Genomic DNA, 15126 nt, shown 5'->3' with positions numbered 1-15126 from the left:
GAAAATGCTCAAGTCAAAACGCTTGGATACGTTTCAGGAACACGATGGCCTTTACTGGATTTACTCACCTACATCGATGTTTTCGCGTCCCAAGGCCACCAGTGAAAGAAACAGTATTTCTCTGTAAATGCTCCTGAGAGATGTTCGCAACAGACCAATGAGAGATGATGAGACATTTTCATTGAAAAGCAGAAATGTGCAAAAACGCCACAGGAAGCAATATAGGAAAGTAAAGAGTGAAATTAGAAGGAAGAACAGCGCGCACCTCTGTCTTTTGACCCCCTCTGGGAGCCGTTTGATCTCACGAATCAACAAGTTAATTGGTCCGTACACGTCATTGGTCTGGATGTTGCGAACGATGGTGTTGAGGAGAGTACGAAGCTCCTGGTGGTCTGTGGGCGCCAGAGTCCCTTTCTTCTCCACTAGGAAACAATCAAACACACACACACACCATCAGAATGCCTCCTTTATAATAGTAATATAAGAGCCGTAGCTCTGACCTCTTGTGGCCAATAATTTTATTGCAACAAAAGAGGTGCTCTGAAACATTTACATAGAGTACACACAAAGTAAACAGACACGGAGTAAAGATGCTGTGATTACTATGCTGCAATACTACATATAGTGTTAAAGAAGTCACTGGGGCTTATATGTGATCTGTATGTGAGGGAACTCACATAGGGACCTCCACAGCAGGTAAAGAGGTTCTCTAGGCTCCTGGTGTAGGTTGATGTTGTCCCACAGGAGCTGGACGTAAACCTGTTTGCTGTCCTGGGACAGGGATGTCAGGGGCAGCTGCAAAAATAATCCTTCTGGTTAATCTCAACAAAAATAAACTCAAAGAAGAGGACAATGTGCGGGAAAGCTCACTCAATTTGGCCTGTTTAATACCACATGCAGCAACAGGGGAAATAAAACGGACGACATGTTACGTGTCCAACCTGCACTCCGTTGTTGCAGTGCTCAGAGTTGAGAATGAGACCGGGTAGGTGAGTGAGCAGGTCCAAGCGGCGGAAATACCACACCAGGTTCCAGAAGATGATGGGGTGCTGGCTAAGGAACTTGTGGGTGTAGATGACCTGGACAGAAAAAGACAAAGGTTTGATTTAAAACAACAAAAAACAACAACAACAACAAAACACAGGATTCAAACTCCATTTTCACAAGATGTCTGCATTGTTGAGAACTTCACCTGATCCCCCTCATTCTCCAGCAGGGTCTCCAGCTCCTTGCGCAGCACCAAAGGGCTGAGGTATGGAACAGACACAGGTTTGGGGTTTGGTCGTTTGGTCCCCATACCATCCTGACAAATACATGAGCAACAAATTCCACCAGTTAGTTCACCAACACTGATGTGTGTTACCCTGCAATATTGAGCAGACTGACAAACTCATTAGAAAACTGACCGACGCCTCTTGTAAGCTGCAGGGCAGGCTTGTGGTGGACACTCCATGTCCAGGTCTCTGGGAGTAGTCCAGGCTCTGTAGTGGACCTCCAACACTGTTGCTGCGTGTCAGCGATGTCCCACCGCATCTCGGCTGCTTCTCCGGTGCTTGGTGGCCTAGGAGGCCCAGTGGGTCCTTTTGCACCGGCTCTGGAACCAGACTAGAAACACAAAAGGCAAATATGGCTCATGAAAAGCCTGTGCTTTTCAGAGTTGATACAGAGGACAGAGGGGGCTGTTCAAGGTTTACCTCTTGTATGTTCCAGCACGGTTATCTGGGTTCTCCCTTGGTTCCTCTTCAGCAAAAGTGATAAGGTTCGCCGTCTTAGCGTCAGCTGAACTGCTGACTGTCACCTGGGTACTGCTGCTGTGGATACTGTCTCCGGAAGCACTGGGATTCATATAGAACCTGAGAAGAGTTTGTCATTCAACTTAATATCGCTTTAAAATAATAAACACAGGCAAAATGCCAACACATGTTTTGCTAAAAATGATTCCTACCCAGTGACTGTGCGCAAGTCATGAAACTCCACGTGCAATAAGGGAAGGAAGGCCATGCAGCAGAAAGGACAGTTGGTGTTGAGGTTGGAGTCGTCGGCTGTCCAGCCTGCCATGATCTCCTCGTCATACACCAGAGCTTCACAGTAGCGGCACTGGGAGCAGCTCGACATCAGCACCTGTTAACAGGAAACACAATCTTCCAGTTAAGGATGTGACTTGTTCAGCAGCGCAAGCACAGCAGCAGCACCACAGTGGTTGGTTGGATATGTTATGTCTGACCTCCAGCGCACAGGTCTGGAAGATGCTCGAGGTGGAAGCATGACGTGAGGAGCTTTGCTCAGAGTCCAGGCCCCTGCCCCCTCGTCCTGTTGTTGGATCTGCAGATGGAGACACAATCAGACGATGCCATAAGTACCACTGGGTCCCACTACCCGCATATATTCACTCGCAGCGTGCTTACGTGTCTGGTGGGTCCCCCGGCCCGTGTCACTGCTACCACTGCTGCTGCCCAGACTGGTGCAGCTCTGGTTCAGACCATTGGACACTAAACCTGGGATGGCCCTTCGCTCAGGGCTGTCATCCGAGTCATGTGCAGTCAGCATGTTTTCATCCAGACAAACTGGGAAGCCACCACCCCGCTGAGCTTGTTCATCCTGGAGAGAAAAGTTAAACAGAGCCATAGTTATCAGCTTAAATGAGGAAAATGCCCTTTTGAGTCCTACAAAAACAAAAGAAAAAGAAAAAAGTTTTACAAATATCTCAAGTTATTCTGGATCCTCACCTCATCATCTGAGTAAGAGTAAGCTGATGCTACAGCACCCCAAACTTTGCTGGCCACATTTGCCGCCTGCTTCATGCCAGACTTTAGCACATCCATTTTCGGGCCTGACAACAAAGTATCCATCTTGATTCCTGAAATGGAGTTAATGACTGAGCCCAGAGACCCTCCCTGTGAGGACTTGACCAATGCTGTCAGGGAGGATGATCTAGGACCAGGGCTAGCTGTGGCTTTGGTAGGGCTTTTTGTCTTTGCTGCAAACGTCTTAGAGCGAGTAACTGGAGTGCTGGGGCTTCTTTTGGGCGTGTCATTCGGGGAGCCGGCTGAAGTCTTGACAGGCGGCACAGGAAGGCTGGACCTCCGTTCCATGGACTTTTTGGGCTGTGCGGCATCGGTGGAGTCTCCCTGCGACTGCTCGAGCTCCATGCTGGAAGACTTGACGCCTAGGGGGCTTCGTAGGCTCATGTACATTTCAATCTCCTCGGCCAGGTTACGTGACACCACAACGGGTACAGAGCGTGGTGGCTCCTGACTGTTAACAGAGGCCGACTCGTCGCTTTCTGATGCCAAGAGAGAAAGGGGATCAGCACCCACCTCCACGTCAGCCCTCTCCAGGATTGATCCTCGCACGCTAGACTCATCCTCTTGTGTTTCAGTTTGTCTTCTCTCTCGCGTCTCCTTTTTTACCTTAGTTCCCTCCTTATCTTCTCCCTTACCTCCTTCTGGGGCTCCTGGCCACTCTTCCTCTGCCAGCTTACCAAGTATCATTCCCTTATCTTTTTCAGGTTCTTCCTCCAGACCTATAAAAAGTGCTTTGGAACCACTGCTAGGTGGTGGACTTTGGCCAGCAGAGAGCGCTGCAGCCAGGATACGTGCATCTGCTCCCATCTGGCTGGCCATGTGGTCCACCCCTTTCTCCAGGAGCATCCCAGCACGGGTTTCAGCAGTAAAGCTACAGCTGCGCTCAGCAAAGGTCTTCTGCCGCTGCTGTTGAGTCTGGTTGGCCACATCCCCGGAAGCCAGCGAGGCATCATCGTCATTTTTGCTGTGTCTCCTGAACAGCTTCCCAGTACCTGAAGTAAATAACATGCACATGTATGAGAACGTGGACTGCAATTTATCTTATACTTAAATAAGTGAGTTTAAATGAAAATTAAAAAAAACAAAAAAAACAATCCTAAAATCTGATGGCACTTTGAAATATTTTTTTCAGTTAAACCGAGGACTTTTTTTTTTCCTCACCTGTTTCACCGTCGAAGCTTCCTGTGGAGAGCTTCACAATACTTGGGACATTTGAGGGCAAACCTAAAGGACTGGGGGGTTCTGCTACTGCAACTGCACTGTCCACTGATCCAGCAATGTCACCTCCTGTTTATACATAGGCGAACATGGTCACATCAACATGGATGCACACAGAGGCAATGGAGTTTTCATACTTGAAGCACACAAGAATGGAAGTAGTTCCTCTTACCTTTATGCTGTGATTTGACTTTGCTCTTCTCTTCAGCAGACAGGACAGCTGTGTGCGAAGCCTCTGCCAGCTCCTGGTGTAACTCATCCTTTGAGCCATAGCCTTGATCAGACTGCCTCCCTGTGAATCACAAATACATACAATTCATGCTGTATTCATGCACGTGTCTTAGGAGGATGTGACAAAATATGACTGGATCTTGACAGACTGACGTCAGGGCTAAGATATGGAAATTCACAGATTGGCCTTGTAAGACAGAATTTAGAACAGTCCTGATTATTTGCTTAAACTGGGACGGGTCACAGTTAAATGGGTTTTCAGCTGGTAGCAAACCATCTCCAGATCTCAGCAATGTCCTGAGCTCTGATTCCAAACTTTAGATCTGCAGTTTTAGTGAAGCAGTACCTGTGCTACAGTGGTTGTCTGTTGTGTCTTCCATGCTTTGAGTGTCAACAAACACATCGTGTTCCTCCCCGTTGACCTCACTCGTGCTGTCAGCACTTCCGTGACTCAAGCGGTCAGTGTCGGAGACAGCTGACCCCCCTACTGATGCAGCTTTAGAAGGACACAGAGTTAACAGTGAGTTAAAAAAAGAAAATTTACAGAGAGACTAGCAGCTCTCACGTACTGTGTATTTAGTACTGCTACCTGTGGCACTTTGTGTGGGTCTTTTCTTGGAAGACCTGTGGTGCAGAGCCTGCTTGAACTGGGCTACTCCTCGAAGGACATTACGAAGCTTGGTCCACATAAACTGACCGCTCCGGTTTTGGCTTGGCCATGGGCTCTCTAACACAGCCTGCAGGGAAAAACAGATTGAGGATGAAGAACAGACAGCCACCTTTGGAAGTGTTGATTGGAATTTAAAACAAATGCTTAGCCCTTTCTCTCCTTTTAATTGTTAATAACAAAATATGTTGCTACATCTTTGCAAGCAAAGGTTTCATCAAAACATATGTTAGTGTATAAGCCATGAATTACCTTGTTGTAGTATCCATATGTTATGGCATTTGGATGTACTCCAGCTTTCCTTATCTCCATCCAGACTCGCACAGCCATAACAGGAAGCCCCCACACACCACAGAGCTGCATCACCACTCTGTAACACACCTAGAGGTAAAGAAACACAACAGAGGTGAAGAATCGCAACACGAGACAACAAAATCCACGCCTTCATGACACAAAGTGTAAGTGACCGTACCTCATCCAGCACCTCCACCTCAGTGGTTCTCATATTCTGGAGGACATTGTATGCCTGCTGCATGGCACGGCTCTTGGACTTGGCCAGGCGCACGGCCGCTGGCAGGCAGATGAACCACAGGCTGTAGCAGTGGCTGAACAAACAGCGGGCCCACAGCTGTGGGTTGGAGTAGAAACGCTTCGCCATCTTGTAGGCCAGCTTGACTTCCTGTCAGAGGAAGCAGACATTTAAAGTTTGTCTACTACGACACTCAGCACAGCAGTGTAAGTGTGCCATGGTATTCCTACTCTTGCTGCTGATGTGACGGTCCAAGTGTTTACACACCTGTTTGGTCCTCTTAGCCACTAGTGCAGGGCTGCTGGACAGACTACACCCGGCTGGTCTGCTGCAAAGAGCAGGTTGCAACTCTCTTGGACGATCGAACAGATCTATCCTCAGTCTTGGGAAACTTTTATACCTGGAGGAGGAGAAATGCTCCAAGTACATAAAAATATATGGATTTCCCCACCAAGGAACACCCGTCTTCAAAGGCAAACACGAGTTCATTAAAAACACCACAGTTTCAATAGGCTACGATATTAAAATGCTTACATGTATTGAGGAGAGGGGTCAGTTCCATCTTCAGCTGGGGGTTCAGGGGGCATGACAAAGACGGTGTGCTCACTCTTCTGAGACTCGTCCAGCTCCAACAATCTGGTATCCTCAGATGAATCTCCTTCAACCTGCAGTGAGGGTCACATCCAGAGCATTAGTGATACGGAAAACTGTGTCTTGAGTTTTACAGAGAGACAAACTCTGCAGACCAAAAAACTACAGGCCCATTACAGTCTATTTACTTTACCACGTGGGGAGTAAAACATGTTTATTTGATTGCGGTTATGAGGATAGAAGAAACGAAGGAAGTTTCCAATCCCCCCTTGAGAATATATTTATCTTACTTGGCTGTATGCTAGTTGAAACCATAAAGAAGTTGTGAGGAAATCTGATTGCATTATAAGTGGTTACCTTAGTGCCCTTGTCGGTGATTTTATCAGAGGGAAAAAGCTGCAAGAAGAGGAAAAAAGAGCAAGAGGAAAAGAATGAATCAGAGGAAATTTAGACTTCCCAAGTCTCCCAGTGGACAAATGGTGTTTTGCCAATAAACCAATACAAAACAAAGACCTGCTCATGGAAATAAATCTCAAAATCTCAAAGCACAAATCGTGAGCTGAGACCAGACAATCACCTTCTCGACGCAATCGTCAAAAAAGGCCAAACCGGTGTCTTTGTCGCTGACGAAAGTGCACTCCTCAATGAAGCGGATAAAAATCTGGGTCTTGGTGAGTTGGGAGTAGAACTTCTGGTGGGCACGATCTCGGCTTTTGAGAAACCCTGGGGCAAAATATGAGATGTGTGAGTCATCATTTCTGCGGTTTAACTGAAACTCAGAGTCGCTCCTGGTTTTAGAGTTTACTAATGTACAGGATTAAGGAGCATTTGCGTTTCTTTGAAGGACTTTTATCGATGTGCTGTGTGTGGAGGTGTGTTGAAACATGCGGGAGCATCTTTTTTCACTCTCTATACTGAAAACTGATCTGTAACAGTGAAGCCAAATAGAAGTGTAACCAATTTCCAGTAACAAGCATTAGTGAACTCTGTGTAAAGCCTAAGTGAACGGTGATTGATCTCTAAAAACACTTAAGTCATAAAAGAAATGCTTCTTGAAATAGAGATGCCAATCAAATTGAGCATTATGTGAAGCTGCAGTATCTGTAATAAGGTTATCAATTATGCATTGGGTACAAAGCCATTAAGCAATCACCGAATAAGGTTCTGTAGTATTAGCCTGTCAATAATGCTTACGGAGATGTCAGTCCTTACATCATCCACATGACTTTTCTTAACTTAATTGTGTTAACCTTGCAGGTCGTAGAGGGAGTTTGCGGCTGTGGCCTTTTCAGAAGGCGCCTGAGTGATGGGTGTGAGGTAGGAGCGGTAGCCCTTCAGGATGGAGGCCATGAAGCGAAGAAAGGCCTCCTGGATTTCCATCTCCAGGGACTTCTTCTTCTTGTGCCAGGTGAAGTCTGCCTCGATGGGGGTCATGTCCACCGCTGAGCCTTCCTGTGCTGGTTGACGCATTCCAACTAAAAACCCAAGCCAAGAGACTTTTTTAAATGGTTTCATCAAACAATATGGAATATATTAGAAATATTAATATATATAACACATTACATCAATAAAAAGGATTATTTTCATTTAAAAACAAAAATAAAGCAGACTTTTTATCTAACCTCATTAAAGATATGCTATTTTAAATAAATAAATTAATTAATTTTATATATATATATATATATATATATATATATATATATATATATATATATATATATATATATATATATATATATATATATATATATATATATATATATATATATATATATATATATATTTTAAGATATCTAAAGGTTTAAGGCATTTAATCACCTGAATAGCTGCAGGAAAACCTAACAAAAATGTTTGCATTGAATTTTTCTACCCAAATGGTGGGAAACAAGAGGTGAAGCTTCATATTAAATCTACATGTTTACCCTCTGTTTACATAAGACAAATTATTGTTAATCACTTAATTCAGTACTCTTAATTTTAAGATTAACAATATTATTTGTAGTGTACTTATATGTTTTTTTACTTTTTTTGGGGGGGGGGGGTCATTTTTTTTCTAATTCTCATTAAAAATATTTTGCTAAAAAGAGAACATAAGGTGCAGTTCGTACCAGTGGCCAGCTGGTGGTACAAGTTGCTCAGCGAGTTAATCAGACTTTTGCAGGGCTTCTTTGGAAGGTTCTTCCAGTTGCCGTGTCTCTTCTCGTCAGACCTGTAAAGCACAATTCAACTGGAGTCATTTAACTGGAAATAAGAGAAGACAAAAAAAGACACCAGTGTGTTGCTGCACCAAATAGGCAGGCAGTAACATGATTTCATTATTGGAGCACAGCGTACAGGTAGATAGTGTTGGTGTCCAGGTCCACGCAGACAACATCTGGTGGCGGGTCGTAAAGGTCAAAGTAGCGAGAGTCCACCCCCACTATGAATGGTAAAGGAGCATTGAGGACACCTGCTAGAGAGAGTGGGCACAGGGGGATGTAGGGACACTGCCACTGGAAGGGGAAGATCATCTGAGGAGAGACAAGACAGCACGATAACTACAACCAGGTAATGATTTATGTCCTCATACTAAAAAAGGAACCAAAAATATATAGAGACTATTTAGTTCTCCAGATTGGCAAAAAGAGGTACCGGTGTACAGTTGAATCTCAAGAGAATAAGAACATATAGTTAACTAAACTACGTAAATACCACAACCAGCTCAAATTAAACAGAGTTTGATAAGATATAAAGCCCTAGTGCATAGTGAACTAACTTATTTTGACAGTACAAATGCATTTGGAGCCTTGAACATCCTGTGTATTCAAGGAGACACAGTCGGCAAAGTTCAATTATGTTTATGGAGCTGGAGAATCAACAACTGATCTGGTCCAAGTCTGGTTCAATACCTAGTGTTTACCTAGTATGTGGCTGTTGATGTTTTAGGATTGAATTTTAACCAGGGTTTTGGCTTTGAGACATAATGACAGAGTAGATGTAATAGTGCACCGAAGGATATAATTACTACTATGTCAACTATAATGACAGAAAGTGTATTATTACCGATATCTGCATCCCATATGGACATTACACGACTGTAGCCTGCACCATCTTTAGTAGACCTAAAGGATTTCAGTGCTGACATTTCAGACAATATACAGTATATTTTTGTTTGCAAGACAGTAATACCTTTGTTTTTGTGATTTCACTGTTCCTACCCCCTCTGTTTTTTTATCATTTACTGTGCTGTACATTTAATTTTAAAAACACACATTTGCATGCAATAGCCTATAAACTGTATTTATTTAGTATTTTATTTTATCTTTTTTGGTAGCCTCCAATACATTTACAATACCAAAACATGCATCGCAGAGTAACAATCCAGTAAAATGTACAAAAAGCGAAATGTCTGTTGTACCCTACAGTTTTAAACAAAGTTTCTATTTATAATCTGGCTGACATACACGTGAATATTTCTGAAGCCTGCGTTGAGAAAACATCTCTGCTCAGACGAGGCTTAAGAGTTAAACGTGTTTAAAGTGAAACTGTGGGACAGTGCACAGTAACACTTGGAATGGGGTCAGATCTGCAAATGATAGTCAGGTCCCCTGCACCATCTAATTTTAATGGTGTAAGTGGCAGGGAGGAAATTGTTATGAAGCATTACCATCACTTGCTTCTGCGCAAGTAAAAGGTTGATGGTGTCAAGTTCACCGAGCGCATAATGATGATTCAGCTTAGATGACATAATACACGTGGAACTGATCACATTACTGCTAAACATGTAAAGCTTCCTCACTGCTTGTTTAATGTGTTTGTAGTTCGTGGCAATGTTATAAACGTTGTTTTCAGTTATGATTGAGGCATCTGTTTGATCCTGCAATCACAGTAAGCAGGTTACAAGAGTTTGTGCTGTCGGTGACAGGGCAAGACAATGAGTTACTCCATTTCCACTTTCATTTAAATTGACTAGGAAGCTTGGTTGGTATGAAACAGGCTGTGTTTTAAGTTAGTTAATAGTTTTATTTATGTGCACAAAGGATTTGGTTGTTGTTTTTTTCCTGATCCAAAAGTGAACTGAAATGAAATTTTAAGCAGATGTTCCCGAACGTTTGAGAATTATTTCGTAACACAACAGTACGAGGCTTGTCCGGCTGGAAGCGTACTCACAGCCACCACAGCCTCGGCCACTCCAGTGAGCACAGCGGGTCGAAGCGAGTGCAGCAGGATCTTGTTCTCCAGCAGGACAAAGTGCAGCAGTGTGGCGCAGTTCTCTGAGCCCAGATTCATCAGCAGAGTGCCGTAGTCCGCCCCACTGAGAGGGAGGGAGACGGGGGAGACGATGAGTTCAGGCAGAGAATAGAAAAACAACAAAGACAGCAAAGCCCTGTGAAATGTGTGATTTGATGGATTGAGTGTATTATTAAAAGGATCAAGTTTAGAGCAAGAAGAAAATACTTTTATTTACATAATTTTAATTCTATCATCTTACAGGATAGTTTATTTCAGTAAAGCTACAAGTAATAACTGTGCAAATAAGACTGTAAAGTTGCTTCAATCTTCCATTTCTAAGGATAGTCCGTAATTTCTAATCTTGTTACTAAACATCCCATTAAGTGTTTGTTTGATCAGTGTTGCCAGGAGTCTTCTTTATCCACTGTTTCTATTTGCTAATGGAGTTTTCCAGTGTTTGCATATGCTGTGATGTCTAGGGGGGGGGGGGGGTTGGGGTGGGCTCACAATTAGCTGAATAGTAATTATACTGATACTGAAGGCTTTAAGACAGACTGACAAATCACAGTTTCTGTGTGTGTTCAGAGTTGACACAATGAGGCCTACCTGAACAAAAAACGGCCAGAAAGCCAATGTATGAATTGCTTATATCATTTGCCAAATGACAAAATTATTAGATGGAAAAGGTTTAAAAAAAAAACTATGAGGCACAAGGCTGCTTTTAGTGAATAAGCTACTGTGAATGAAGGCATTTGATTTCTTCTGGTATTTTTCTTTCAGCCCACTCAGCTGCTTTGCTTTTAAACAGATCTTTTGCTGAGGTACAAACGCTACATTAAGCTTGAAAGGGAAACAACAGCCACAAAAAAAGAACTGCCATCCCGAGTTTGAAAAGGTGTTTGGACAAAAGAATTGTGCATATGCTTTGTGGAGGATGCTAAACATTGCAAATCCTATTGTACCTGAGAGGTAAAGGTGTAGACACGGGCTGGGAGAGGGTCAAGGTGTCATGTACTGAGAGCTGATGAAGGAAAAGTTTGTTAATGTCAATAATAGCAAAGCATAAAAAAATAAAACAATTATTTAAGTATTTAAGGTGTAAGTGAAAAAAAAAAAAATCTCACCTGGACCAAGATTCGGGGTCTTTGAGGGGAAGGGAAAGACACATTGTGCATGAAGTGTGAGATGTGCCTGTCGAAAGAAGCGAGCAAACAAAACTCATTACAGCCGTTGTTCAAGCTGTGGTTTTACCCTCCCAAATTATTTTTCACTTTTAGCGCAAGTGGATTCTTACTTTTCAATTGGCAGTGGGTGGGGACCTGAGACAGAGAGCTTGTAGAGGAACATCAGGAACTTGCGGAAAGACTCAAAGAAAGGCCAGCGAGAAAGAAGACAGATGCACTTATTGGTGTTAACAGGCCGGTTGGAGATCACCTTCTTCTCCACGGTGGTGAGCAAGCCCAGCTGGATCTTCTGTTTCTCACTCAACAGATCCACTGGATATGGCTCGTAGAACTGGATGGCTGATCCATACACCTGGAACCACAGACGAACAAATGCACTGAATGGGCCTTTATGTTGACTGACTGACTGTCATTTCAGTTGTAGTTGGACCCATAGGAGTTTGAAAAGCTATATAATGCATATCAACTTTTGAGACTGTTTTCATTTCATTAGTGGAAGCTGCTAGAAGTCACAGCTCACCTTTTCATTAGACGAGCTGGTTAAGACAAACGTGGAGAAGATAGGCAGGGGATCACGTGTGTCGGGTGCCCAACACTCGATCTTGGCGCCCATGGGCAAGCAAAAAAGAGGGACAGATTCTGACAGGGGAAAAGACTCATAGTCCTCTTCTGGGTAACGAAAGATCAGACCTGGAGAGAGAGAACAAACATGAATTCTCCCAGAAAGGCTACAATTCAGGTTTTATGTATCCACTGAAATAAACAAAAGAAGCTCTAAGAAAGTACTTTCCAGTCACGTGAAAAAGCAGGTTGATTATCAGAAAACAACCGCTATTTCCCTAAGTGTAAGTTGCTGTCTGCGGAGATGCGGTTCTGACAGGACACGCACATTCTTCTGTGAACTTTGTGCATACACAAACACACTTACAGACACACAAATACTGGGCATGGCAGGAAGCGCTGTTGTCTAAGATGAATAAACAGCTGTCTCACAGGAAAAACGCAGGGCAAAAAGATAAAGCCAGCATGTGTCACTGCATGGGTGTGTGTGTCTGTGTGTGTGTACATATGGGGCTGTTTATACATTTGTTACACAATGAATTGTTCCAAAGGCCAAACTACTAGTGAGGCATTCAGCCACATGACAGTTTAGAAATGCCAGCTGTAATAAACAATTGCCGGGAACAAAAATTATTATTGCAAAATAACAGTTATCATGTACAGAAGCACATGTGGCCGAACAAATAGAGGAATTTAATAAAATCGACAGTTGCACAGGTGTACCTAATAAAGTGGCCAGTGAGTGTGTATTTTGAATTTAACTTCTCACTTGCATCATTGGTACACAAGCTGGAAAATGGTTCCGTATCCACCATGACCAGCAGTTAAAAAAAATAAAAATAGAAATTGATAAAATCTGATTTACCACTAGCAGAATGTTTAAGCTGTGTCTGTGTCTACACGTAATTTTACTTGCATGTGTGTTGTAACAAACATAAATATGTAGCTTCCACAGTACTGACCTAATGTAGCTAAATTGCCATGTTGGGTAAATTAAGATACTTCAGAAGCAGCATCAGCACAACATCAACAAAGCAGATGTTCACCATGTTTGAATACTCTGTGAATACTCCTGAGTTGTTTCCATGGGAACTATTCACATCCCTACATCCATTCTGCTGACATGACATCACTGGTGCATTAAGCAACTTCTCTCAAATTCCAAGTAATATTTACTCTGATTTTTTAATGTGCATTAACAGTAAAAATCAAAGAATCGTAGGACTTCTGTGAATTTCTAATCCTTTTCAATTGCAATTTCAGCTGTGTTTTAATTCAAACACTAGTCTGTTTGGTAATGAAAGTCATAAAGGAGGTTGAAGTATAAATTCATTAATGGAAGTGTTCTTATCAGGAAGTCTGGCACCAGGTGGGCTGATCGTAGGCAGCGAGCCATTGAATGTGATTCATCTCAAAGGCAGCAGAGGTACAAGCTCATGAATTAAGTCACGCACTGGTAATGGCAAAGAGTAAAGTAAACATAATGTTAATGGGGATAAAAAGGGGACAAATAACTAAAGACTAAACACTGCCTAGTTGGCACAGACGATAAATGACAGCTGAATATGTGATATCATGAGCAACTTTTACTCACCCGCATTGAAACTGATGGAATTGGACGCAGATACGGACTTCTTATAGCACAGGAACACGCTGGAGCCCCACTGAAAAGTTCAACACAATGTTACACGCACATCACAACTTTGTTCTTTAGGAAATGGTGAGGTCCAATTGCTGACTGAGGACTGAAAATGAGGCGTTACCATGCCACAGTTGAGGTTCTTGTCCACTTTGCAAAAGGTGTGAGGTGGCGTCTCGCCCTTGCTGGTGACGATGACGCAGATGTCTGTCACTGCCAGGGAATTCTGAGGCTGGACGGGTTGCGCTCGGCGAAAAGTGATGAAGATGCGCTGCGAGGTGGCGGAGCTGTTGTTAACATTGGCGCAGCGTCCGTACGGCGTGGCCAGGATGACCTCACAGCCCTGGATCAGACGCTCTTTGCCTTCATAGAGAACCCTAATAATCAAAACCCGCAGGAGGTAGGAATGTTAACTTGGCACTTCCTCAAGAACGAAGAGGAGCTTATAGGCAAAGTGAACAACAGAGAGAAATGAGATAAAACTTATCACTGCCTTTTGGTCTGAATTCAGAATGCTGAAGTGGTTAAACTAATGAGGAAATAAAAATGGCAGATAGTGGATCGGTGCTGACATTGTGGCCACACAAAGCTCTTAAAGGCGATTAAGTGGCTCAGAAAAAGTGCTGTCCTGGAATCACTTTTCGCTCTCAGGCACGGTTCTCATTTTTAAAACAAAGTCTGTTGCCAAAAGACAAATAACTCACATTGTAATGACGCAGATTCACTCAATAAAAAAAAAAAAAAAAAAAAAAGCACACACATTTAAAAACAGCAGCAAATCATGAGTTTGAAGCATCACGGAAGAAAGTGTGCACTGCTGTACTGCTCTTATGTCAATTCGTGCACAAGACTGCTGTGGGAATAAAGTGCATTCCTAAGAGACAATAATGAAGAGACTAAGCTGCAAGACGAGGATAATCTTTAGCTCTCCTGCTTTACAGGAAGGATCTGTGTGTGGTCACCACCGCTGCTTTCCCTTTGAGCCCTTAGAGAGATCAGTCGACAAAGACTGATGTGATTCAGACATTATTACCAGCTGACTCATTTAAATCCCAGACAGTAAAGGCAGACTTTCATATCAAGATTCAAACTTAGCACTAGTAAAACAAAAATAATGCGGATTACTGCCAAAATGTGTGGGCTTTATCGGGCCGCTTCCTCATCACTCCTGCTGTATAGTATCAAACAAGTGAAAGATGCAGAAAACCAATCAATGCACTGTAGACTTCTCGCATGACTGCAGGGCTTCTATAGCAGTGTGCTTTCCATGTCCTCCCTTTCCATCTGGACAAAGCCATGTGGGAGGCCAGAAGCTTTTGATTCTTGCCCTCTTTTAACTAAGTCAAACCCAAAAATGATTATTATTATTATTTTTTTAAACTTGTGCAGGCCACAGGGCACCCAGCACAGTTACAATAGTCCTGAAACACTCCATTTGTTCTGAATAGAGTACAAACCTAAAGAGGACAGGAGGACAGTTGCCAGACAAA

The 15126-nt window shown here is 43.1% G+C and overlaps 1 protein-coding gene across 2 annotated transcripts in view; it reads right to left on the bottom strand.

Annotated features, from left to right (window-relative positions):
- Nucleotides 1–15126, bottom strand: part of dennd4c (DENN/MADD domain containing 4C) — a 31478-nt gene that overhangs the window by 1952 nt on the left and 14400 nt on the right. Inside the window, exons 3-33 of one of the 2 annotated variants that reach the window (XM_067522747.1) lie at nucleotides 13761–14013; nucleotides 13592–13661; nucleotides 11957–12126; nucleotides 11547–11788; nucleotides 11377–11443; nucleotides 11215–11273; nucleotides 10190–10334; nucleotides 8375–8550; nucleotides 8149–8249; nucleotides 7291–7515; nucleotides 6618–6763; nucleotides 6398–6436; nucleotides 5984–6114; nucleotides 5717–5849; nucleotides 5393–5599; nucleotides 5173–5301; nucleotides 4843–4990; nucleotides 4600–4749; nucleotides 4195–4314; nucleotides 3966–4091; nucleotides 2727–3796; nucleotides 2406–2598; nucleotides 2225–2322; nucleotides 1946–2121; nucleotides 1695–1853; nucleotides 1407–1605; nucleotides 1193–1303; nucleotides 942–1079; nucleotides 678–795; nucleotides 266–422; nucleotides 69–133 (exon numbers count right to left, since the gene is read on the bottom strand). In XM_067522747.1, coding sequence (XP_067378848.1) covers nucleotides 69–133; nucleotides 266–422; nucleotides 678–795; nucleotides 942–1079; nucleotides 1193–1303; nucleotides 1407–1605; nucleotides 1695–1853; nucleotides 1946–2121; nucleotides 2225–2322; nucleotides 2406–2598; nucleotides 2727–3796; nucleotides 3966–4091; nucleotides 4195–4314; nucleotides 4600–4749; nucleotides 4843–4990; nucleotides 5173–5301; nucleotides 5393–5599; nucleotides 5717–5849; nucleotides 5984–6114; nucleotides 6398–6436; nucleotides 6618–6763; nucleotides 7291–7515; nucleotides 8149–8249; nucleotides 8375–8550; nucleotides 10190–10334; nucleotides 11215–11273; nucleotides 11377–11443; nucleotides 11547–11788; nucleotides 11957–12126; nucleotides 13592–13661; nucleotides 13761–14013 — 5321 coding nt within the window. The remainder of the gene's footprint in view (nucleotides 1–68; nucleotides 134–265; nucleotides 423–677; nucleotides 796–941; nucleotides 1080–1192; nucleotides 1304–1406; nucleotides 1606–1694; nucleotides 1854–1945; nucleotides 2122–2224; nucleotides 2323–2405; nucleotides 2599–2726; nucleotides 3797–3965; nucleotides 4092–4194; nucleotides 4315–4599; nucleotides 4750–4842; nucleotides 4991–5172; nucleotides 5302–5392; nucleotides 5600–5716; nucleotides 5850–5983; nucleotides 6115–6397; nucleotides 6437–6617; nucleotides 6764–7290; nucleotides 7516–8148; nucleotides 8250–8374; nucleotides 8551–10189; nucleotides 10335–11214; nucleotides 11274–11376; nucleotides 11444–11546; nucleotides 11789–11956; nucleotides 12127–13591; nucleotides 13662–13760; nucleotides 14014–15126) is intronic. The other variant, XM_067522748.1, reaches the window with a different exon arrangement.

Source organism: Channa argus, chromosome 12 (genome assembly GCF_033026475.1).
Source record: "Channa argus isolate prfri chromosome 12, Channa argus male v1.0, whole genome shotgun sequence".
Classification (NCBI taxonomy): Eukaryota; Metazoa; Chordata; class Actinopteri; order Anabantiformes; family Channidae; genus Channa; species Channa argus.
Note: the sequence above shows the minus strand (reverse complement) of the source record. Positions and strands in the feature narration are given on the sequence as shown.